The following is a 25582-nucleotide window of genomic DNA, read 5'->3' as shown; positions in this document are numbered from 1 at the left end:
TACTCCGAAGAGGTAACTTTCTCAATTTTTAATATTTTTCAAATCTTCCTTTTCCATCTGATAGGCAATCGTTTGTAGTTGTTTGTAGTGAAAAGAGTTTCGTTTGTAGTTGAATAGTTTAAAAGTTACAGCCGATTGTTTATACTCCGAAGAGGTAACTTTCTCAATTTTTAATATTTTTCAAATCTTCCTTTTCCATCTGATAGGCAATCGTTTGTAGTTGTTTGTAGTGAAAAAAGTTTCGTCTGTAGTTGAATAGTTTAAAAGTTATAGGTCATTGTTTATACCCATCAGCCAACTTCGTCAATTTTTAATATTTTTCAAATCTTCCTTTTCCATCTGATACGGAATCGTTTGTAGTTGTTTGTAGTGAAAAAAGTTTCGTTTGTAGTTGAATAGTTTAAAAGTTATAGGTCATTGTTTATACCCATCAGCCAACCCTGTTAATTTTTAATATTTTTCAAATCCGTTTTTTCCATGTGATAGGGAATCGTTCGTAGTTGTTTGTAGTGAAAAAAGTTTGGTGGGTACCCCATAGGTGTGGGTACTGGAATAATATATAAACTGACATAAAATAATTTGTAACAAAAATACAACCTAGTTCTAAGTGCACTGAATAATATGAAATACTTTCTATTTTCTTATTGTAATAATTTCTATTACATTTATACCAATATTCCATAACTGTTAATAATAAAAGCTATTTAATCGTTAAATAGTATACTAAATACATTTCAATCTTTTCGGAGGCGGTGCAAAATTAAACATAGTCGAATAAATGATGCTGCCAATAACGATTTGATCGCGGTATTGCGAACTTGGTAATTAATAATTATTTTATATTTTGTTTTATTTTGTACTTTTTAGTGCATTTTGTTAATGTAGAAGGAGATTTTATTAGTAGTTGTCACGTAATTGTGGAAACGAAATAGAAGTTATTTTATACTTTTTAGTGCATCTCGAAGTTTGTTGTAGTTTGTTGATAGAAATTATTTCATTTCACACTTTTTAGAGGAATGAACGGAATTGGTCGGATATCGTAAGGTGGTTTATTGTTATTATTGGTTAATTGATAAAAGAGAACAATGTGAATAATATTGTTTTTAATATTTTTATTTTTTGTTTAAGTTTGATAAGATGCAGGGTTGAAATAAAATGTGGATTATTTATGTACAGTGCACTGCCAAAGTATTCGTCCACCTTTTAAAACACAATACCTCCCTTAAAATTGGACCAAATAACTTAAGGATTCTCGAGAAGCTACAAAAATTAATTTACTAAGATATATGCCTTTGTCGTTTTAAAAAATTAAAATTTGCTGAAATCGGGAAAGAAATAATAAAAGACAATTTATTATTTTTTTATTTCAGCCTGTAACGAAAATTTGAAATACAACATTTGTAAATATAAATATGTTATGTGTATCCTGAACAATTGATGAAGATCGGTCAACGCATTTAAAAGTTATAAGTAATTGAAATCTCCGAAAATCGCGACTTTTCATGTAAGAACGGACTTAATCACGATCTTAGCTGAAAAGTCGCGATTTTCAGAGATTTCAATTACTTATAACTTTTAAATGCGTTGACCGATCTCGATGAATTTTTCAGGATACACATAACATTTAAATTTACAAATGTCATATTTTAAATTTTCGTTACAGGTTGAAATAAAAAAATAATAAATTGTCTTTTATTATTTCTTTCCCGATTTCAGCAAATTTTAATTTTTTAAAACGACAAAGGCATATATCTTAGTAAATTAATTTTTGTAGCTTCTCGAGAATCCTTATGTTATTTGGTCCAGTTTTAAGGGAGGTATTGTGTTTTAAAAGTTGGACGAATACTTTTGCGGTCCACTGTATATATGGAAAGGTAACTTACATAACTAAATAAAATTATAATACATACTAACAATGATTGTTTTTAAAAGAATTGTTTATTTAAATGAAAAATAATATTTATTTGGCGGCCCCCCCCCCCTGCCACCTCTGCCGCCTCGTCCTCCTCCCCTCGGGAATCTCCCGCGGTAGGGTTTTCTTCGGGTTCCTGCAGCCGTTCCTCTTTCTGTAATGTAAAGTTTGAACAGTTACATAGGTCATGTACTTTAGAATTAATTTTTAATTTCTGACGCAAAGGGGTTAATTACACTGTCTAACAAATTTAAATCTTTTTTTGTGTTCCGATTCCCAGTAGGTGATTGTTATAGTGTTTTGTACGCTGATTACGAATGTGCAAACCGTTTTTCTCCTGTACGTACAGTTTTTCAGAAATTAAATTTAAAAAAAAAATATTTTTCAGATTAAAACAAATTTTCTGACGTAATTGTAAAAGATATTGAAAATGTATTTACACCTAAAGATTTTGTAGACTTTCGTGAGTACAACGATACATATTTTTAATACATTCTAAACGTTTATGTATCTTTAAACGATCATTGAACGCGGAGGGTCCCCGATTTGGCACCAATATTTAGTATATTTTTCAATTTATCTGACAAAATAAAGGTCCAGCGTAAAATCGAATTAGTTACCACGCGATCGAGGAGATTGTTATCCTGGAAAACCACCCGGAGAAAGTTGCAACCTTGATTTTTCTATCAAGCCAGGAAGCGAAATAGGTTCACAGGAGACGAAGTATCGACAGTGGTGCTCCGCGTCAGGACGGGTGCTCGGCGTCTTCCGTATATTGCCGCTTTAAGCAACCGTCCTGACGCGGAGCACCACTGTCGATACTTCGTCTCCCGCGAAGCTATTTCGCTTCCTGGCTTGATACAAAAATCAAGATTGCAACTTTCTCCGGGTGGCTTTCCAGAATAGCAATCTGGTCTATCGCGTGATATAATTCGATTTTACGGTGTGCTTCTATTTTATCATTTAAATTGAAAAATATCCTAAAAATTGCTGGCAAATCGGGGTCCCTCCGCGTTAATGATCGTTTAAAGATACATAAACATTTAGAATGTATTAAAGATAGGTATCGTTGTACTCACGAAAGTCTACAAAATCTTTCAGTGTAAATAGATTTTCAATATCTGTTACAATTACGTCAGAAAATTTGTTTCAATCTGAAAAATATTTTTTTTTATTCAAAATCAAATTTCTCAAAAACTGTACCTACTGGAGCCAAACGGTTTGCAGATTCGTGATCAGTATACAAAACGCTATAAGAATCGTCTATTGGGAATCAGGACACAAATTAACTGTTCGACAGTGTTATTTGTTTGATGGGATATGTGATACTTACGGCGGCGCAACGGCTGTACAGCGTCCTCGTCGTTCTCTGGTTGCTGCTGCATTGGGTTTTGTGGCTGTTGCTGCTGTAGCTGTTGCTGCTGTAGCTGTTGCTGCTGCTGCTGTGGCTGTTGTTGTTGCTGCAACAGCGTTTGTTGTTGCTGCAGCTGCTGCTGCAACACCTCCTGGTGCATCACCTCCTGTTGGCGCTGATGTTGCTGTTGCTGCTCGACAAGTTGTTGGCGCAACTGCACCATCAGATTCATCATGGTTTGTTCTGAAAGAAAAAGGGGAAATATATACCTTACATCCATATTTTTGAATCATGCAATATATTCATGTTCAATTAAAGTTGAAATTATACTTACGGTTATTTTGTTGTTCCTCATCCATCTGTTTATGAAAAAAAGAAGAAAAAGAAAATATTATTAATTAAAGAAAAATAATCGGAATTTGTGGGTGATGTTCCGAAAAGCACTGACCGTCTATTTTTTTGAAAGTTAGTATTGTTACGTTTTTTTAATACGCTAATTACGAATATCATAGTAAAAAATTGGTGACTATTTAACCATCGTAAGGCGGCCGGCAACGCTTTCGCGAAATAATAACGAATTCTTTAAACAACATTATTATTTGCAAATTCTTGTGACGGCGACGTGTCATCAAATTAAAGATAAAGTGGCTCCCAAAAGTCTGCGTACAGCATTTAAAAGAGAATACCTCATTTACAATTGGACGAAATGACTTGAGGTTTTTTGACAAGCTATAAAAATTAATTTTCTGAAATATTTGCTTTTGTCGTTTTAAAAAATGACAATTTGTTGAAATCGTGAAAGAAAAATTTTTAATATTTCAATTTTTTTATGTGAGCCTATAATGAAAATTTAAAATATTTCTTTCGTAGATTCTAATAAGTTATGTGTATGCTGAAAATTTCATCGAGATCGGTAAATGCAGTTAGAAGGTCGAAAAAATTAAAATTCCCGAAAATTGCGACAAACGAAAGACATATTTTAAATTTTCATTATAGGCTCACATAAAAAAGTTGAAATATTACCCTTCACTATTTTCTTTCACGATTTCAACAAATTGTAATTTTTTAAAACGACATAAGCACATACAACTTCTCGAAAAACGTCAAGTTATTTATTCCAACTGTAAATTAGGTATTCGGTTTTAACACGTTGACTGCCGCAGTGAAAATGGGTATTTGTTACGAAGTTGTAATTATTAAGAATAGGAATAATTAATTTTCAAATTTCAAATGTCAAGCTTTTAATTTTATACTTTACATTATTAGTATAATAACAATACTATTGTAAATAATATTTTTTTATCTTTTTCATTTAGTTATTGGAGTGCGTGTAATTTGCGATGCCGGTCACCGGTAACCCCCTCGGCAGTCAACGTGTAAACTGTGTGCGCACACTTGTTGGACTCACTGTACGTTTAATTTTGTAACGCGTCGCCGCCATAAGAATTAACAAATAATAATGTTGTTGAAAGAATTAGTTATTATTTCGGAAAAGCGTTGCTGGCCGCCTTACGATGCCCAAATAGTCCCCAACTTTTCACTATGATATTCGTAATCAGCGTATAAAACAAACGTAAGAATTGTATTGTTACGTTGCGCGTGCGACGGCGCAACGTAAAAAGGATAATAAAAAGACTGCTGTTTCAACTAGAAAATTGAAAGGCAATTCCCTATACTTTTTACCCTATTCTGAGCGCGATGGTTGGTATCGCTGCCACCAGTCTCGAGCGGGTTAGCGCTCTCGACAAATTAAAAGACGAAAGATAATTATTAAGATGTTACAATTTAGAATTTGAACTTTTTGATCTTTCGTTTGGGTTCGTTCAGCGCTTTAGGTCCCGTACGGGTCCCTCCTTGAATCTGTATGTAAACGGTAGGCGTGTATAACTAAAAGAAATGTGTTTGGTGTGTTTGAAATAAATTTGAAACTGGTTAACTGGTAAAACTGATTTAATATCGAATTAGAACCAAGAATGTGAAATTAACAGAATTAATAATCAAGAACTAACGGATTTTAGAAGTCAGAAATGGAAGGTGTTTAAATTTTGAAACTCATTACTAAATAATACCAGTTTATAAATGTCGTTTAACAAGGGTAAAGATGATTTATGAAAGTAACAAAAACATAACGAAATGCACGCTCTGAGATTACACTTGAAGATTCACGCTTTTATAACAATCGCGGGAGATGATTGTTGCGATCCCGTCTTCCCTTGTATTAATTTGAAATTTGGCGTATTTCCGCCGTGAGGATACACCCTAGCCAGAGATATTCTCGGCACCCTCGAAAGGGCAGGACTAAGGTGCCCCCTTTTATAGAATATAGAATGAATTGTGGAAAACGGAATCGTAACACAAGTTTTAGTTGTACGTATTTATCGATACCTCAAACGTTGGAACGATCTGACCGGAGGAATTCTCGGAACCCAAGAAGGGCTGGACAGATCGCCCGTTTTGCCAATAAATAGTCGTCGTGTTCAAAAATGGTAAACGGATCGACTTACCGAAACGCTGTTTGATATAATACAAGATAACAAATTGCTTGTAGAGATCTTTATGCTCGCTGGATATTCTGGAACACCAAAGAACGGTAAGGATCGTGAACACTGCACTTGTCGCGGCGATAATGAAATAAGCGAACGAGTACGTCGACGAGAGACAAACGAATACGAACGGAAAAGAATATGTAAATATTTTATTACCCGAAATGAAGCTAATACGAATTATACGCGAGCAAACGATTTAAAATCGGAAAGAAAAGATAGAAAATTTAGGTTGAAGGAAGATTTTACGTGCGCGTCAGTGAGTCCTTGTTAAGAATCGCGCGATTTCAACTCGCACGGCACTCTGCCTCGCTACGCGGAGGACTTTACCGCAGAGGAAAACTGTCGCGATTTCCGAACAACTCTGTCTCTCGGACACACGGGCTCAAGATCACGTACCTCGACGATTGATCGATCAAGAGTGTCGAAATTTGCGCGAGATCGACAGGCGAAGGGCCCGTCGCGCGATCATCGTCCTTGGAGGGGACGGATTGACGAATCGTGGCACGTGCTCGGAAGTGTCGCGTGCCCGGTGATTGGTTAAGACGCGCGAGCTAGACGAAGATTCTTCATCCCCTTTCTTTGGTGTTCCTTTTTCTTTCTAACACGTCGCCATGATAGTTTCAACGGTTTTCTAGAAACTACGCAGTATTTCCTTCAAATGTATTATTGCTAATTTACAGCTATTGATTTAATTTGAATATCCAAATGTTGAACTGTTAAATGATACTATTAATTTGACTAAAACACGAATGATCTTGAAATCAAGATATATAATTTAACAATTGAAACAGTTATCCATTTATTTTCCCTTAGCAGGATCAGATCCTTCCTGATTTATAATAAGATCTTATCAGCGTAAAAGCGGACGATGCATTTACGATGATCGCAATGCCGATTATGCATTCATTTACAATCTTTCGCATAATTATTTCGGTGGAATCGACATTTCGTTAGCAATGAATTTAAACATTTCTACCAGAACATTCCTTTGTTCAGAATTCGTCGTTGTCGCTAGGTAGTTCTTATAATTTCGAATACAATAATGTTTATTGCTTCGAACGACCCTTGATTTTCGAACGGCGGTCGAACGTTCGCGACGTTAGGCTTTGTAAGGGTTCTCATTTGTTTTAGTTTCGTCGTTCAAATTCATATTCATCCATCCATTCCTTTCACGCTATCATTCGGTCAGGTAATAATGATCCTGATCGGACCGGCTGACGCTTTGTGCAAATGAGAGGGAAAGAGTTTCCTCGACAAGGAAGTTATTACGGTTTTCCCGTTTCTACGCAGTTACCAAGGGAAATTCCCGGAATGCGAAGCACTGGATAACTGCGTAGCGCTGGTGTTGTGTTAACGGCTCTCTCTCTCTCTTACGAGCTAACGCGAGTTTTTGTGCGTTACCCGATTGTAAACTGTCTTAAGCCGGGTATCCACCAGTATCAAACGCTCGTATCGTATCACCGTTCCGAACCCTTTTGAATAGGCAGACGTTGCCTCGTTGCATGCCACGGCGTGCTACGGCTTGGACAATAGTTCTTCGTGTCTTGAAATAAACTCCTATAGGCGAGAAGTTTCGATTTGCTGCATGCTGTTTCTTTAGTGTAATTATCCAAACCATATCGTGTTTGGTATCATTTTAATCAGAAAAACGTCACAAATATCTTGGTAACAGTTTTTTAAGAAAAAAATGAAAAATAACAAAGTTCAGTCGTTGCATTAGTATTATCTCACTGATGTATCCAATTCCAAATCATATTATCTCGTACCTCAAGTGTCATGTTTCCACTTGACATAGCATTTCGGGCCTTCGCCTGGGTATGTTGTTTTTACGTTTCAAGTGGTTTCCGAACCAATCCTTTGAACGACAAGAAACCGACAATTTTCGGATCGGCCCGTTCCTTCGCCTCCGTATCACAGACCAATAGAACTTTCGATATTCGGTAACGGAAAAATCTCTGGAAAATTAACATTGTCCTTTTTCAATAATCACACAGGTGATTATTAACATTGCTCTTTTATGTACAGCGTAGCACCGAAGATAATTGATCTGTTTAAATATATTTAGACGATAAAATTTGTCTAAATTAAATTAGATTAAATTCATAAATAATTTAATCGCTTTTGAAATGAATCCAATAATACCGCAAGATTTCAAATAAATTGAAACCCAAGTGACGGCACGAAACGCTATGTCAAGTGCCAACGCATGAACCTTTCCTTCGATGCAACAGCAAAGAATCGACAAATTTTTCGGATGGATCCGTTGCCTCCGTTCCTTTGGAACGCCACGCAGCAAAACGAAACTCCTCGCCTGTAGCGGCCCAGTCCTATTGCCTAACCGTTTATATCAAGAAACGAAGAAATGTTGTCCGCGCCGCAGCATGCCGTTGCATGCAACGAGGCAACGTCTGCCTATTCAAAAGGGTTCGGAACGGTGATACGATACGGGCGTTTGATACTGGTGGATACCCGGCTTTATATATCTATGGTTGGCGACGATAGTTTCAAGGAGGGTCACGTAAACTATTGTAAAGAAGGAAACAGAAATAACCTTTCCTCGTGTACTTCGCATGAGAAATTCTCGGAACCCAAGGGCTTGACAAGATACACGATTCCAGGGTAGAATAGAATAAAGAAGAGAAAGCAATAGAAGAAGTCAAAAATAGAAAAGAATTAAACTCAAACTCTTCCTTGTACACCCCTGCATGAGAAATCCTCGGAACCTCGAAAGGCTTGTCAAGTATGTACAAGGTAGAGGAGGAATGAAAAGATTGGCGGAAAAGTGAAACACCCACCTCACGACCCTTACATGAGAAATCCTCGGAACCCCAAAGGGCTTGATAAGGGACGCAAGGCGGATAAATTTCAAAATTTCCGCCGGGGCGTAACAATAGGTTACGTCTATTATTTCGTATGGCCACAGCCGACTCTAGTACTAGCCGTGCTGAATAACGTGGCAACACCGCTCACGTGACAATCGGGAGTCCTATTTTCAATAATGGGAGTCTTGTACTTCGGATTATAATTATCGCTTTTTTTCATAGAAAATAATGTTAAAATATACAATTCTTTATTGATTATGTACAAGCAATATATAAATATTATAACTATGGTAAGTAGAAGTGATGTGGTAGTATAAAATTGTTATAAATGTGATATATGTTTTGTGTACTCTCGAAGTAGTTTGGTGTTGTGATACATAATATTTGAAATATTTACAGCGGTTTCATGAAAATTGAGGTATGAAGCAAAATGAAATCATCTTTGGATCAAATTGAAACATTTAAGAATTGATAAATGTGTATATGAGTTAATAAAAACTTGAAACAAGCGAAATTATCGGAACGAAGCCAAAGAGGTTATGTGAACATGTGGAAAAGAGGTTAGTATAGTTAGCTATTGAAGGGAAGAGTTGCGTAGTTAATTACAAAACCGTTTTAGAGGACAGTATTAAAATTGTAAATTTCCTCACCACCCTAGGGGTATTACTTCGGCGCGTTACCCTTTTTTATTATAATGGGTGGTTCGCCAATAGCCATATCATCCCATTTTATAAAATAAAATTAATCTTTCAAAATAAAATATAACTTTCGATTCTCCGTAAAAGAAAATTGTACATATCACTTTAATGAAAAGAAAATAAATAAACTTTCAAATAAGAAAAGGAAATCTTAAATTTTATAATAGGCAACAGTAAATAAAATAATCTTAAATAACAATAACAATAAAATAACAAAAATATCACTTTGGCAATTATTTTCAGGAACTAAAAATATAAACTTCTTATGTAAATAGAAAAATTGAGTATTAAGTTTTGAACTAATAATAAATATTCTTAAATAATATTAGTAATGAAATGTAACAAAACTTACTTTGACATTCTCCTGAATTGCTAGTAGAACGTTAAATCTTGTGTGAAATAGCTTTTAATAACAAAAATATAAGAAATATAAATACATGAAAATTTAACAAAATTTAAAAACAAAGGTCATTGAAAATCTAATTTCTGTTAAAAGTTTTTAATTTGCGATTTTTAAAAATGGTGTTTGTATGTATTTCTAATTGACTATTATTTACAGTTTTTACATAATCATTTAATAAAATATTTGAAAAAATTGATAATAATTTAAACAAGATACTGTGGTAATTTTTACCACAAATACATGTATCTGAAAATGATAAATAGTGAATATCTGATTGAATACTAATGTGTGTTAATTTAAGTAAAATATGTCTATGGTTTTCAGAATGCAAAAATTGGGACTCTAAATTGGCATCATTTATTATGGCTTCCATTATTGCATATATATGTGTAAATGAGGCTACCACTTCTTCAGTTGGAACAGAAAGGCCTCCTCTTTGTAAGTGATCAAAATATGTATTATTTAAAGTTGTACCTTTATCCTTCACAACTAATAACTGGCAGATGTTACAATTTAATTTTTTAGCAACTGCATGGGACCCATAGCCAGCTATATATAGCATGACTGAATCATCTATAACACAATTGGACAAGTAATCAGTATCAAATATTTCCTGAAAAGAAGTTACATCAATGGAAAGATCATGAAGATCATCACCACTTACATCACAAATCTGAAATTTATCTTTAATGTCAGTGAAAGAAAACGAAGCTGCCGATTTTGTAAATATATGTTTTGTTACGTTGCGCGACGCGAGGCGAGCGCGCAACGTAAAATTGATTAAATAGGGAAGAAAATTGAAATAATCGATAGTTAATTTTCTTGATTTAATTAATCTTTGCGATGAGAAAGGTCTCGCTGCCACCAGTTCTGACCGCGTATGACGCGTTAACGTCCTCTACGATCAGAACAATTTTAAAAGACGGAAATTTTTAGATAGAATTTATTTCCGTTGGGTTCGTCAGTGTTCTAGGTCCCGTACGGGTCCCTCCTTGAAACGTTGTGTTGGCGTGCGTGGATTTGATACGAGAAAAGGTGTTATAATTCAAAGAAATAAATAAACTGGTTAGTGTGCAAGAACGAGATGTAATTCAAAAAAAAACTATTGAATCTAATACAAAACTGAAAACTATTGAATTGAACTATTGAATGACTATTGAATTTCTGATAATACTGATGGATATGATCTGATAATTAGTTGAATTTGAAAATAAGCGGTTGTAATTCACAAGGGTAAAGATGCTTAACCTATTGTATAATTATGACTATTGTTGAACCGAAAATCGTGTTATATGTATATTTACAGCCTTTGATTAGAATTCAGATCGCTTTCATAAGTTGTAACGTGTATAAAAAATCTGTATCTTTCACTATCAAACGGTTATCTCGACAATTTAGAAATTAGGAAAAATAGCGGGTTCAATCCGCGAGGGCGCGACCTGAATGAAGACACTCTTATAACCCGTAGGCTTAATAGATCGCCCGTTTTGCCTTGTCGAAAATGAATCACAATGCCGTGCTCGACGAATTAGTAATTGACAGGCTTACCGGGAAAATGTAGAATATATATATGGTAAAATCGTTGAAAAATCGCTATTGGTTCGTTGAAAGATCGCTGTTGAATCTGGAACACCAAGAGAGAGATGAGGAAACCTGTCGCACTAGCACTTGTCGCGCGCCCGATTGCCCTTTATTGCGTCACAAACAGAATCTAAACGACACGATCACAAACGATTACGGTTTTTCTTGGAAAAATAGAATTATTATTAACACGAGTGAATTTAATACGGAGATACGCGATCAAACGGATTAAAATTGAAAGAGAAAAGATAGAATTTTAAGAGTATGAAGAATTAACGTGCGCGTCACTGAGTCTTTGCAAAATATTCCCGAATTTCACCCTCGCGACACTCTGCCTAATCTATAGGTCTTGCCGCGCAGCTAAATTACGCGAAGTATTATTACAACTCTATCTCTAGACGCACGGGCTCCCGTCACGACTTACTCGATTGTTCGACGAAGAGTGATCGGAATCGATCGCGATCCTGGCCGGAAGGGCCCGTCGCGAGGATGATGTCCTGCGTGGGGACATTCCGACAAATCATAGCGCGTGACGACAGCGTCGCGCGCGTCGCTATTGGTCGAAGACGCGTGCTAGCTAAATTCCTCTAGACTATGTTCCTTCTCTCTCTTGGTGTTTCATCTCTGTCTAACGGCTTTTCGGTGTTCCTACGCCGTAGATTTTTCTGGAATATTCCATTTCTCGCCTTCGATATCAGATATAACGAATATCAGCAATTATTTAAATCTGAATTAATGTTTAGACCAGAACCATTCAACAATGAAGCGAATAATTATGAATAAAATTTATATCCATTATACCATTATATATTAATAATTTGATCGATTGGCAATCGCACGATTTTGACTAGCAGTCGGCGTAAACGATTAGCATTATCGGTAATTGTTTGTTCATGAATCGCAACGTGAGTTTCGCCGGCGCGCATGTTGTAAAACATTCGATGTTTGGATGAAATTCTCGATTAGCTAACATATTCCTTGATTATTAAGTCGAATATAAGTTATTTCATTAGCAGCGTAGCTAGTTCTAGAACGTTCTTGCTATTTGAAAATTACCGTTGGGTCTTGGTTTCAGGCAAATTCTCGGAATTCGATACAAAGACTTTTATTGCCCCGTTCGACCCTTCGCCCCTAAACAGTCGTCGAACGCTTGCTAACGCTTGACTGCGAGGGTTCTCATTCCTCGTTCATTCTATCAACCAAATGTTCAAATAGATAGATTAATCCGCGCTTCCACTCCAGCACTCATCTCACGCATACGATCGAATTAGGAGCCGACTGGCGCCCACGCGTGGAAAAGAGGAAAGATTCGGTTGAAATTCGAATGATAAATTGATCTTTACGCTTTTGCGCAGTTAACCTGAGGAGACCCCTATAATGCGAAGCACTGGCTAACTGCGCAGCGAACGCTGTTTATGATACCTCTCCTCTGTCGAACCCGAGTTTTTGTATAGTTCGAAATCTGTTACTACGCAGTTGAGCACGACGATAGTTTCAAGGAGGAGTAATAATTAGGGAAAAGAATTGAGAAATATAAAGAGGATAAAGGATAGAAAAGACAAAATAGAATAATTATACGCTCAAACTCTTCCCTGTGCCTTTCCCACATGAAGAAGTCTCTTATAACCCGAAGGCTTGATGGGAAAACACAGAGTCGAGGAGAAAATTGAAAGAGATGAAGTAGTAATTCGCCCTCCCCACGTCCCTTACATGAGGAGACTCCTATAACCCGAAGGCTTGATAAGGAAACGTGAGGCGGACAAATTTGTAAAATTTTCAGACGTAACAGTTTTAATCTAATTTTTTTCTCTGCATGAAGTGCTTCATTATATGAAATATGATAATTACAACCGGATAGAAGTCGGTAATTTCCAAATCGTTTTTCTAATTTTTCTGTAGTAAATTTTCCTGGTAAAAGATATGATATATCAAAATTTTGAAAGCAGTATTCTATAAGTAATAAAAGAACTGTTGTACTTTGATGTAGCGCTGTAAAAGTATCAGTTGTCAAATGCCCGTTCGTTTCTACAGTTCGCCAACAGTTTAACCAGGTTACAAATTTTTTCAAAAATTGACATCTACAATCATTAATATTCAAAATTGGTTTACTAAATTCATTTCTTTTTTTGTTCCCTTTTATACTACTAGTATTATTTACAATGTCCCACCAGTTGCGAAATATTTCCAAAAAATGTGCCGTATTAATATAATTAAAAGCTTTCAAACCTGCTATTGTAGAATGATCGAAAATATTATCGACGAGGGAAACCTTTTGCCGATCAAAATTACTAGGATATAATGATTTGAAATTTAATTTATAAGCTTTCTTAATAACCAAATGTTTCTCCAGATTGTAAACCGTACGTAAATCGTTAAAATGAGCTAATTGTAATTCGTTTGTAAAAAAGTTAGGAAAATGAAAAGTTTGATCAATATTTTTAAAATTTAACCAATTATTTCTTATATTTTTGAGTATGTGAACGAAATCAAAAGAAAGAAAAATTGTTTTATTGGGTTGTGAAGGATTTGGAAAACTTATACCATTATCAGATAATTTAGAAAACAAAGTTCTATTAATTCTGTGGTTATCTGTCACAATGCAAATGACTTCAAAACCACATTTTTGAACCGATTCTATGATTTTGTAAACAATTGGTATCATTTCATTTCCGGTAATATTATAAACTGGTAATAATTTAACGATTTCAGAAAAATTTCCAAAAGCTGAAGTTATCATGAACGCTAAAATCGTTTTTGCTAACTCGGTCGTATTTGTAGCGCAGCCTGCGAGTTTATTTGATTTATACTGTAATTTTGAACTAATATAAATTTCATCAATTAATAAAATTACTACTTTTTCTCTAGTTGTTAAATTTGCTGATGTATTAAAAAGATAATGCTCGTTTTTTATATCATTGTCGGGTGAAACAGTTATATTAGATGATAAATATTGTAAATAGCGTTTGTGAGGTAAAATAAAAAAATTTCTTAATAAATTATACGCAGCCGACGATTGGCTATATAATGAGACGGCCATAATAATGGTGCATGAACTGTATCTATTTTTTTTAGCTTTAATTTGTCTAATTTGATCTATTACTATTTCAAGATTTTTAGTGTAAGCAAATTCAGTTGATTCAGCAATGATATATGCTTTATTAAGTTCTTCTAGAGACTTCTCTAGATGCTTTTCAATAAGACATACATCAGTAATAGAATGTGTAGCATGTGTTACCTTAACTTTATATCTAGTTAATATATTCTGAAGTTGGGACCACCTAGACAATTTCTGATCTATGGGCAGTACCCACTTTAAATCAGTAAATGATAATTTATTACCTTCTTCACAAATTTCTAGCGTCATGTCATCAGCAATCACGATCTGTGTTGAAACTGTCAAAAAATCAGAATCATTATTTACAAGCATATAAAAATAAATTTTTGAAGTGGTTACTTTAATGTTCCAACAATTAGCAATTATAAGCTTTACTTTATAAGTATTCACTAATTCTGTATAGTTATTAATTAAATCAAATTCAATAAATTGTTTAACTAAATTGTCGTTATTGTTAATAATTCTTTCCTGACGCTCTGCAGGATCTTTCCTCTGTGGTAGCACATGTTTTGTTAGATATGAAGGTGAATTAGGAAAAATAGAAGGCACTGCATCCGTAATAAGCCTTGGACATCTCAACAAAACATTTTCCAGTACACCAGTAGGAGATAAAATACTCTGATACCTTTAAATATCAGTTTCTGCAAAATGCAGACTGCATACTGCAGAATATTTTGTTGGTGTCTAATTTTTACGAGGAATAGCAGCTATCCATTTTTTCCGTAATTCCTCATCTTTAGGTAGCAAAAATATTGAAGTATAATTGTTATCTTTTAAAGTGCTGTCATAATTTCCCTTACAATTGGGAACACAGCAACGCCGTGGCATTATTAATTAATAAATTTAATATGAAATTTGTAAAAAACTTTATATATAATAAATATGACGTTGTAATTATAAAAATTTATATATATAATATACATATATGATAATATTGTTAATATTTATTTGAAATATATTGAAAAGACTATAAATTCTATTAAATGAAAATGCTACACACAAAAAAGGAGCCGAGGAATTAATATAAATAAATAAACTTTATCTGTATTATTGTACTTATCTTTATTATTATTATTTAAGAGGCTTTATGTTGCTACAGATGACGTATACATATATATATTCTTGAAAAATAAGCGGGAAATTAAACGGCCGGTAGATGGAACTCGTGTAGCCGGGAGTCTGATGATGGTGGGAGGCTGGGAGTCCGGGAGGCACTCTGATATATTCAGAGTGTTGATATATTCAGATCAGACTCCCGCGGTGTTGCCATTTTTCCTTCAGCACGGCTAGTACTAGAGTCGGCTGTGGTATGGCCCGACATAATGGGGATATAATTTGCTTCTCGGTTCCTTGGGGGGGGGGGGGGGGGGGGGGGGGGGGGGGACACAACGTGAATGTGTAAAAATTTCTGTTCGGAACGTAACACCAAAATACGTCCCATATCTACGTGTCCGATGTCTACGACGAGATTGTACTCGCCATCGTGCAGGACGTTTTGTGCAGTAGGTCTTACACTTGTAGATTCGCATTGTACAACGACAGTTTCGTCGTTTTAGCCAAGGACGTTTATTGATTGTGAAAAGCAACCTACATCTTTATTTTCCGTAAGGACGTTTTTATTATTATATTTACGAATTAGTTGGTGGCCAGACATATATGACTGACCGACCTCCTTTACATTGTTTATAAGTTTTCCCGGGAGAGAATTTCTCTCTTTGAAAACTGTAGTTGGTGGAATCGTCGATGTCGACGATTGCCATTCTTCCTGTCGCCTGAAAAGTAGAATGAATAAGATTATAAATAATTGTAGGACAATTCACACAAGTCACTGAAATGTATAAATTGTAAGCACTTACAGTTTTCTATAAGCTCTTTTGAGGGAGAACTTTCTCCTACCCGGAAACCTCTTATTTGTACCTTTTTTATTTCCCATTTGTGCTTATTTTTTGCACAAATGGTAAGAAATATTTATACAAATTTGGCTTTATGCGTATCCTTTCGATGTGTCTTCGCTGATATCGCGAAAACGTCTTAGAAAGAAGTAGATGGCAACTCGGGCCATGCACTGGGGCCATGGGCTATTCCTCCACCACGCTCCGCACGAAACAAAAACACTGGCAGCGTAGGCATGCAAACTATCGAAAAAATTTGTTTGTCGATACTATCGTTAGTTTTCAAAAGCCTTGTCGATACCATCGATAAATATCGATAGTTTTATAAGAGTTGCTTATATTTTACTTTTTTACTGTAGATTCTCTATAGATTGTATTTTTTGATTAAATTTTATAATTAAACAGAAATAAAATATAATTAAATAAAAACAAGGGTATAAATATTATAAAAATAGAAAACAAAGGGTATAGCCGGATAAGATGGTCAAAAGTGCCCCCAAACCAAAGTCGACTTGCTAGGAACCATTCGATAGGTGATAAAAAAAAACCAATCTGTGCCAAGTTTCAACCTAATCCTGTATCTCATCTAGGAGGGTAGTTACGGGTGAAAATGTAATCGCGAAGTTTTTGGTCAATTTCTCCTATTTAATGACATTCGAAAATTCTGAAAAAAATGAGGGACATTTCTATTTGTGAGGCACATATTACAGAATTTTTTCAGATTTTTAGGTCGAAAACTGAAGCCGTGAAAAATCAAAAATGTCAAAAAATGCTGAAAAATGGAGATTTTGTATGGAAGGAGTCGCGGATCTAGATTCATATTTTTTCCATAAGTGTATTGTGACCCGCTTTCGTGGGTGCACTCTATAATTAGGGCTTTTCACAATAGACGTTCGTTCGTTGGGTGCCAGCCACTCGCTGTGGCGATCACAATCAAAAAGGGAGAAAGGAGTACAGTAAAACCTGGATAAATGCAACGAAAGAATGCTTGGATAAGTGCAACATCGCTATCCCCTCCACTTGGGGGGGATCCCCCTAAGCCGAACCGAGCCGTTCGGCGAGGAAACCGTGTAATATGATCCGACCGTAATATCGATGTGACTAATACTAATTGAACGATAAAACTTTTTTATTTTTAACTTTTTCTTAATTAAACTTCTACTAACGCATTTGTGAGATTTTTCTGATTAAATGACACCAAACACGATATAGTTTGAATTATATTTATAAACAATAGTAATCGAATAAACAACATAGAATTGACACCACAACTGAACATAAATGATATCGGCTGAATACAAAAGATGTGTACGGACTCAGAATCGGCATGTCGGCTGAATAGAAAACATGTGTACGGACACAGAGTCGGCATGTCGGCTGAATAGAAAACATGTGTACAGACGCAGAATCGACACCTCGCTTGGATAAATGCAACATTAAATACCCAGAATCGACACCTCGCTTGGATAAATGCAACATTAAATGCCCAGAATCGACACCTTGCTTGGATAAATGCAACATTAAATGCCCAGAATCGCCACCGTGCTTGGATAAATGAAACCTTTGAAACCAGAGCCAACACCGCGACTGGTTTTGATGTCGATCTCTGTTGCTTTTTGCCAACCTTTAATATCAATTTTAGCAAGTAATTATAATTGAAACTATATCGTGTTTGGTACCATTGTAATCAGAAAAATTTCACCGATGCGTTAGTAAAAGTTTCAATAAAAAAAAGTCAAAAATAAAAAAGTTTTATACTTCAATTAGTATTAGTCACACCGATACGTTTCGGCTCTTTCCTTTGATCATCGGACCTCTCTCTTTCCACCACTGTCTGTCTCTTTCTACGTTCACGCTTGGCTGGTCGTCGCGTGTAATCCGAGATTCGACACCTCGCTTGGATAAATGCAACCACTGGGTCCCAATGTTGGTTGCATTTATCCAGGTTTTACTGTATTAGGGCTATTACAGTGGAGGGGATTCGGGCTCTTACGTCCTCACAACTTCGCGGGGGAGTACGCTGGGAGGTGTATTGGGGGAAGGGAGGTCGCAGGGTTGGAAGGGTTCTTACGGAGTTAGTTACGTTACGCGTAGAATAGTTGACATAAAAGGGGATCTTGAAATAGGGGGTCGAAAAGAAAAGGTGGTCATTGCTGAAACTCAGAACCATACAATAGTAAAAAGGGCTTACCAAAACGCCTCACACAATCTCTCACAAATCTCGTTTCACAACGCTCGCTCCACAAATCTCTACTCGAAACTCCGCTCACAAATCGCTCAATCAAAATCTCTTTATCGCTTTCTAATACTCTTTATACAGTGATAGCCTCAGGCTCATTGACGGCTCGTCGCCGCCGCTGCAACGACGAGACCGTCGCGGGATAATTTTGGGGATTGGATGGGACTAGGATGGGGGGGCGCCTTCCGGCAACGGAATAGATCGATTATCGACTTATCGATGTGTCGGTAATCGGGGTCGATGGGGCTGACGGAGACTTGACAGTGACGGCTGCGGGCTGAGGTCTTTGGGCTCGGCGACAGATGGCTCCAGCTGGCTCTCTTTTGCTGCTGTTGTTTGAGCTGGGTGGACGTGTCATCTTGTTGCATTGTTGTTCCCTTTCCTGGGAGGGATTGGGGCGGTCTGTCACCGGCCTCGAAGCTCCTCTCGGGGTTGTCCGCTTCTCGGGTCCTTTCTGTCGGTTCCATCGGCCCGACACCAGTGGGTAGGGAAGGGTTAGGGGTCATTTTAATACTGGAGTGGGAGGTAAGAGGAGCACAATGATTGTAACGGGGGGGGGGGGGGGGCACACGTGACACCACCGTACAATACTAACAATGATTTTTTTTTAATGGACAATTTATTTAATCGATTAATTATGCAAATGATATAAAATAATTGTTAACGCGGCCCCTGTTGCCTCTTCTTCCTCCCCGTGGCCGTCTTCCGCGGTAGGGACTCCGCCTCGTTCCCGCAGCCGTTCCTCTTTCTGTTTTTACGTACGGGGGTTCTTTAATCGACTGGTGTCGATTGAATCTACTACCTATGATTTCTGGCAACATGCGGCCCTCATAAAACTTCCTTAGTTTTTCCTCTGTTGCCCAGAATGTATCATTTCTTGGTACTTTTATAATTTTCATTCCTTTCGGCGTCCATAAACAGAAAAGGGCACATCGTCTATTCGTTATGTGCAACTGTCCTTACACTTGATAATAGTAGTGATGAATTTTATTCATTTCATCACCCCGGAAAATACACCGTATTGCAGGAAGTTGCTCTATTGCTTCAGCAGGCGATAAATCCTTCGCCGATTCAGGACATTTTACTTCGACGATGGTATCATCGTCTACAATGCCGTCAGGAGTAGCACCTAAGTAAGGCACAACAGCATCGATGAAGAGACCACATGGTAGAATATGAATTCTTATTTCGTCTTCTAATTGCCTCAAGGCGTTTGCCTCGTTCTCCCTTCCGTGGTCGAGGGAACGTAAATTCGGTATTTGCGGATACATTATACTCTTCAAAGTATTTGCCTGCGGTGTATCTTTTCGTAATCTGCATATCTTGCCGAAATTTGATGCGGTTAATAATTTTCTCCTGTAAGCTATCCACTTTTCGCTTTTCGCTTGATCGCGAGTTTCCGCTTCGATCGTGTTCCGCATCGTCTGCCACTCATAGAGTATAGCCATGTGCCTTTCATACTCGGAAGAGTATACAGTCTCTTCCATATCTGGTTTTGCTGCACTGGGGCCATAATCCTGGTCGTACGATTGTTTCTGATTTCTGAAGGAGGATGCTTTCGCTTCATTTTATATTTCGATGCCATTCTCGTACATTCTTCCATCTTTCTTACGATGGTTGTCGGCTCTTTATTTATTGCCATACTCAATTTGCTAAAGGTCTCTTTAGTGTTAAATTGGACGACAGCAGCGGAGACTCTATGCAGCGGAGCATGTAGACCTGATATGAGCCTCTTCGTCCAAAGTTTATCCTTTTTCCTCCGATGAATTTGCCAATTATATTATTAAAGCTTTCTACAGCATTATTATTTAAAGCGTACAACAAACTTTCAGCTTGAGCGAAGAGTGGCTGCATCGCTTCTTCAATGCTTTGATATATACCACCTTGCTTCAATCGTGGAACATAATTTACTCTGTTCGGATCAGGATATTTGGTGCAGAAATATGCTAACTTCTGACACTCCTTGTTTTCACCGAAAACATGACTCGGTACATTTTTCATGTCCACCTTCAAATTTTTTATTTGATCAACTAGTCTGATTTTTTCTTTGAATCGGTATTCTGCAGCTTTCTTTATTCCAGTACGCAGCCGCAGAGCATTGTCCTTTACGACAGCTCTTTGCTCTTTGTAGCGGCCTTTTGCTATGATGTCGTTTATTTTCCTACTGAAATTCTGTAGCAGGTGATTGGTGGATTCTATTTTTCGTATATGCACCATATAATCTTTATATGAATCATTGTCCAATATTTTCTTGTACACGCTGCTATCGCCATCGGCAACTAATATAGAATATACTAGGCCGTGCATTTCTATGCTGCATTTGAATCCTTCGACGATAGCAGCACTTTCCATACCGGTTGAACTTTGCTGACGACCACAGTTTTTGAATCAGCAATGCTCGCGCGCTGCTTCTTTCTTTTTTGCTGCTGTTTGGCAAATCATACAAAATTTATTTTTCACGCTGATATACAGCACTTTTCTCGTATGGTATGGTCGAAAAAGAATTGTAGTCTCTTCCGCGGTACGATCTTTTCATCCAGCTGCCATCTGCGTCAACTGGAATCCACGGTATATTATATCCTGCAAGCACAGCGCCTCTTGCAATAGCCAATTCTCTTTCCTCTTTTCCAGCTTCTTCCATTTCTTGTTGTGCGACCACTTCGAAGCCATCGATTATGTCATCCTGACATTTCTTGTACATCCTTTTTGTCATGCAAGACATGTTCACGCCAGAGAGTAATTCCTCCAGTTGATTATATCCGCCGCCCGTAACCATTGTTGCAGAAACAGCGGCATGGTTAATATCCATAATGCCATCATTCTTTCGAAGACACGGAATGTGTCCTACGTAATTGCACATTCGGCAACTGTACATTATACGTATTTTCTAAGCCATATTGTTGACATCCAATTATTTCAAAATGTTCAATGCCACAGCCAATAGGTGAGTGTTTTGCAAGATTCTTTATTTCTTCGTATACATATGCAAAATCAGCAAAATCTATTCCTTCCGAAATTGGTTCTTTTGGCTGTTGTGGTTCGGCTTTCTCTACCAACCAATTTATTTCTTCGTCTTCATCGGTGGTATTCAATTCATGTTCTTCTGTATACAGGGTGTCATGTAACGCATTTTCACGCTCCTAGATGGTGGTAGGGGGGGTGATTCTGAACAACTTTTTCCTTTGCGAAAAAGTGGTCCGAAGCTTCCTTTTTGAATTATTAAGCAAAAACACTGACCAATCCGAGCGCGTATATCGCGCGGGCTCAGGGACGGCAGCGTCGGCTACGAAGCGGGGCTTGACGTAGGTCGCGAACGAACGGCTCGGCATCCCGTTAGCATAGCACAATAAAAAAATTAAACTGGTTAAACATTTTTTGTTGTTGTTCAAAACGAATGCGGAATCTAATCTCTTGTCGCCTGTCATTATGTAAAAAAGGAAATTTTAAACATTTTAAATAACAAATAAAAATGTTTGAAATGAAATAATGAATACAAATTTTAAAACAATTTCACTGAAACTTACCCATTCGTTCGTAAATTCCTATCTGGGTCAATCCTGGGTTATTGTGTCGGTCTTCATCACTTGACGAAGAAACACGTGAGCAGAACAGCTGATTTCACGGTCGGGCTAGTGAACTCGCCTCGTTTATTGCATTTAGGTATCGCACTCGCGCAGCCCCTTTCGGGGTCGATTTTTTCACTGAAACGACCACACAAAATCACTGTCACTTTTCACGCACTTTAACCTTATGACTTGAATTATTAAAGTTAGCTGCATAATGAATAAGTAAACTTATGTTTACTGTACGCTTAATAAATTGCTGGCTCCGAAAGGGGCCGATTGTTTTAATCGATGAACCAATGTTTTCTCTACGTGTAAACAATAGGTGGCCCCGAAAGGGGCCGATTGTGTTAAGAATGCATGAAGGGTTCCACGTATCCCCCTTGATGCTCCAAACAAATCGCTGCACGTGAGGCAACTGACCGCTGCACCTTCCGCAATGTGTCCACGGAAATGTTTGCGACGGCACCTTGGATTAGTGCCATTTCCTCGCCCGCCGTTTCAATGGGGTGTCGATATACCTCGCTCTAAAATAATTATTGAATAAAAATAATTATTATTAAAAATACAAAAACATAATTAAATGGATACATAACTGTAAACATACCTTCAGATATCCCCAAAAATAAAAATCCAACGGATTCATATCCGGTGATCGTGGGGGCCACGCTACAGGCCCACCGTGGCCAATCCACCTGTCCTGGAAGGCTTCATGTAGGTAGTCGCGAACATTTACGGCGAAATGTGCAGGTGCACCATCATGTTGATAGAACATGTCCCCCCGAATTTCGGGAGGAATTCTCTGCATGAGATCCGGAAGGACATGTTCTAAAAACACTCTGTACGCCGGGCCGTCCAATCTACTCGGTAGAATGTACGGCCCAACGATAAAATCGCCGCAAATGCCGGCCCATACATTTAATGACCAGCGGTGCTGCGCTGCATGTGGGCGAATCGCGTGCGGATTCTCATCGCTCTACACGTGTGAATTGTGGGCGTTGAAGCATCCCTCTCGTGTAAAGAGGGCTTCATCTGTCCACAAAACAGACGTGCTGAACGACGGATTCCGTTCGATTTTTCCCAACAATCACCGGGAATACTCCATCCGCTGGATGTAATCTTGCGGGTACAGATGCTGCACCCGCGTGAATTTGTACGGGTGCAGTTGATTCTCCTGCACGATCCGGTGCACGGTTCCACGGCCAACACTCAAATGAAACAAAAATATTAAAACAAGAATTATATTTTCATATTAAAATTATTATAATTACTTAAAATTATTACTTACTTGGTGCATCGGCTGACCTCGCGTATGCTCGTGGTCGGATTTTCCTCAAACTCAGCAAGAACATGTTCTTCCTGAGCTACGGAGGAACGGGTGGTGCGGCCGGTATCCGTTGTGACCGGTAGCAGCGATCCTGTTGTGCGAAGCCGCGAAGCAAGGTGCCGAAAAGTAGGTGCACTTGGTGCATTAACGGGTCCGTACTGTTCACAATATTGCTCGGCAGCAAGATTGGAGTTATAGTTGCATTCCACATAAATGCAAAACATATTATAATACTCCTCGGTCGAACGCGTCATGATGTTTTCACCTAGCTTTTCACTTTGAAAATGATTTCTGTTCCAACAATTTGACGGTATTTATACGAAGTTTATGAGATAGGTTTACCTGAATTTGACTTTTTCGCTTCATCCCCAAAGTGGGTTTTTCCGAAGGGTCAATTAGCAATCGGCAAACGTGTTACAGTAACTTCTATATCGGAGAGTTTACCTGCCTGGAAAAAGTCAACGTTGCCGATTTTTCGAATGGTTGGAACAATAAACATTTCCAAAGTTTGAAACGGCGGACCAGGCAATGGCACTAATTCATGGTGCCGTCGCAAACATTATCGTAGACACATTGCGGAAGGTGCAGCAGTCAGTTGCCTCACGCGCAGCGATTTGCTTGGAGCATCAAGGGGGATACATTGAATCCTTCATGCATTCTTAAAACAATCGGCCCCTTTCGGGACCACCTATTGTTTACACGTAGAGAAAACATTGGTTCATCGATTAAAACAATCGGCCCCTTTCGAGGCCAGCAATTTATTAAGCGTACAGTAAACATAAGTTTACTTATTCATTATGCAGCTAACTTTAATAATTCAAGTCATAAGGTTAAAGTGCGTGAAAAGTGACAGTGATTTTGTGTGGTCGTTTCAGTGAAAAAATCGACCCCGAAAGGGGCTGCGCGAGTGCGATACCTAAGTACAATAAACGAGGCGAGTTCACTAGCCCGACCGTGAAATCAGCTGTTCTGCACACGTGTTTCTTCGTCAAGTGATGAAGACCGACACAATAACCCAGGATTGACCCAGATAGGAATTTACGAACGAATGGGTAAGTTTCACTGAAATTGTTTTAAAATTTGTATTCATTATTTCATTTCAAATATTTTTATTTGTTATTTAGAATGTTTAAAATTTCCTTTTTTACACAATGACAGGCGACAAGAGATTAGATTCCGTATTCGTTTTGAACAACAACAAAAAATGTTTAACTAGTTAAATTTTTTTATTGTGCTATGCTAACGGGGTGCCGAGCCGTTCGTTCGCGACCTACGTAAAACCCCGCTTCGTAGCCGACGCTGCCGTCCCTGAGCCCGCGCGTTATACGCGTTCGGATTGGTCAGTGTTTTTGCTTAATAATTCAAAAAGGAAGCTTCGGACCACTTTTTCGCAAAGGAAAAAGTTGTTCAGAATCACCCCCCCTACCACCATCTAGGAGCGTGAAAATGCGTTACATGACACCCTGTAGAAATCTCCTTCTTGTACAATTTCATCGATAGTTTCCATTTCTTCAACATTTTCTATATTTTATGTTTTCTTCATATAATCTCTCCGTAAGAAAATCATCCGCAGCAGATATAGTTGTGATTGTTTCTTCGGAGGTACCTGCGCAGGTACCTGTTTCCGCCGCGGTACCTTCACTTACCGTGAGGCATGCTGCCTTTTTCGTGTCGAATCTCGGGTTACACGCGACGACCAGCCAAGCGTGAACGTAGAAAGGGACAGACAGTAGATTACAAAACTTTTTTATTGTAGACTTTTTTTTAATAAAATTTTTACTACCGCATTGGTGAGATTTTTCTGATTAAAATGATACCGAACACGATATAGCTTGAATTATATTTATTTATTTATTTATTCAGAATACGCTGCGGAACTATTGACTGGAAATTAGATGCTTTATGGAGTTAGGAAAAGCCTGTGATTTCAAATCGGACAGCTTTTTCCTATTGAAAATTAAAGTAACCTACAAGCTAACAATAATAATAGAATAATAATAAAATAAGTAAGCAATAATAATAGAATAAAGAACATAGAATTGACACATCGGCTACATATGTATAATGCAGGCCGTACACCAAAGATGCATCAAACACGCAATATACCACATGCAACATGCAATATACAAC

The 25582-nt window shown here is 37.5% G+C and overlaps 2 protein-coding genes and 1 long non-coding RNA gene across 7 annotated transcripts in view; 2 read left to right on the top strand and 1 right to left on the bottom strand.

The window, feature by feature from the left end:
- The window catches only part of LOC114882537, a 440519-nt gene that overhangs the window by 108842 nt on the left and 306095 nt on the right, over positions 1-25582 (top strand). The gene's annotated exons all lie outside the window — the stretch shown is intronic.
- On the bottom strand, positions 1802-3684 carry LOC114882099 (ataxin-8-like). Of its 2 annotated transcripts, XM_046289251.1 has the most exons (3): positions 3601-3684; positions 3246-3509; positions 1802-2066 (listed from the first exon to the last, which is right to left on the bottom strand). In XM_046289251.1, the coding sequence occupies exons 1-3, from the start codon at positions 3623-3625 to the stop codon at positions 1939-1941; spliced, it is 417 nt and encodes a 138-aa protein (XP_046145207.1). In that variant the 5' UTR covers positions 3626-3684; the 3' UTR covers positions 1802-1938. The 2 variants fall into 2 exon arrangements, with proteins under 2 accessions (XP_046145207.1, XP_046145206.1); XM_046289250.1 differs by lacking the exon at positions 3601-3684 and having other exon boundaries at positions 3246-3588.
- Positions 8688-10467, top strand: LOC114882564. Its single transcript, XR_006830217.1, has 4 exons — positions 8688-8924; positions 9034-9194; positions 10060-10173; positions 10261-10467. It is a non-coding gene; the product is annotated as an uncharacterized LOC114882564 (long non-coding RNA).

This window comes from Osmia bicornis, chromosome 16, assembly GCF_907164935.1.
Source record: "Osmia bicornis bicornis chromosome 16, iOsmBic2.1, whole genome shotgun sequence".
NCBI lineage: Eukaryota > Metazoa > Arthropoda > Insecta > Hymenoptera > Megachilidae > Osmia > Osmia bicornis.
This window is presented reverse-complemented; position numbering and strand designations above follow the sequence as displayed.

Coding starts and splice junctions, on each gene's coding strand:
- LOC114882099 (XM_046289250.1), bottom strand. CDS start 3,546: ATGGATGTAAGGTATATATTTCCCCTTTTTCTTTCAGAACAAACCATG. Junction 2,067..3,245: donor TGTACAGCCGTTGCGCCGCC/GTAAGTATCACA, acceptor TTTACATTACAG/AAAGAGGAACGGCTGCAGGA.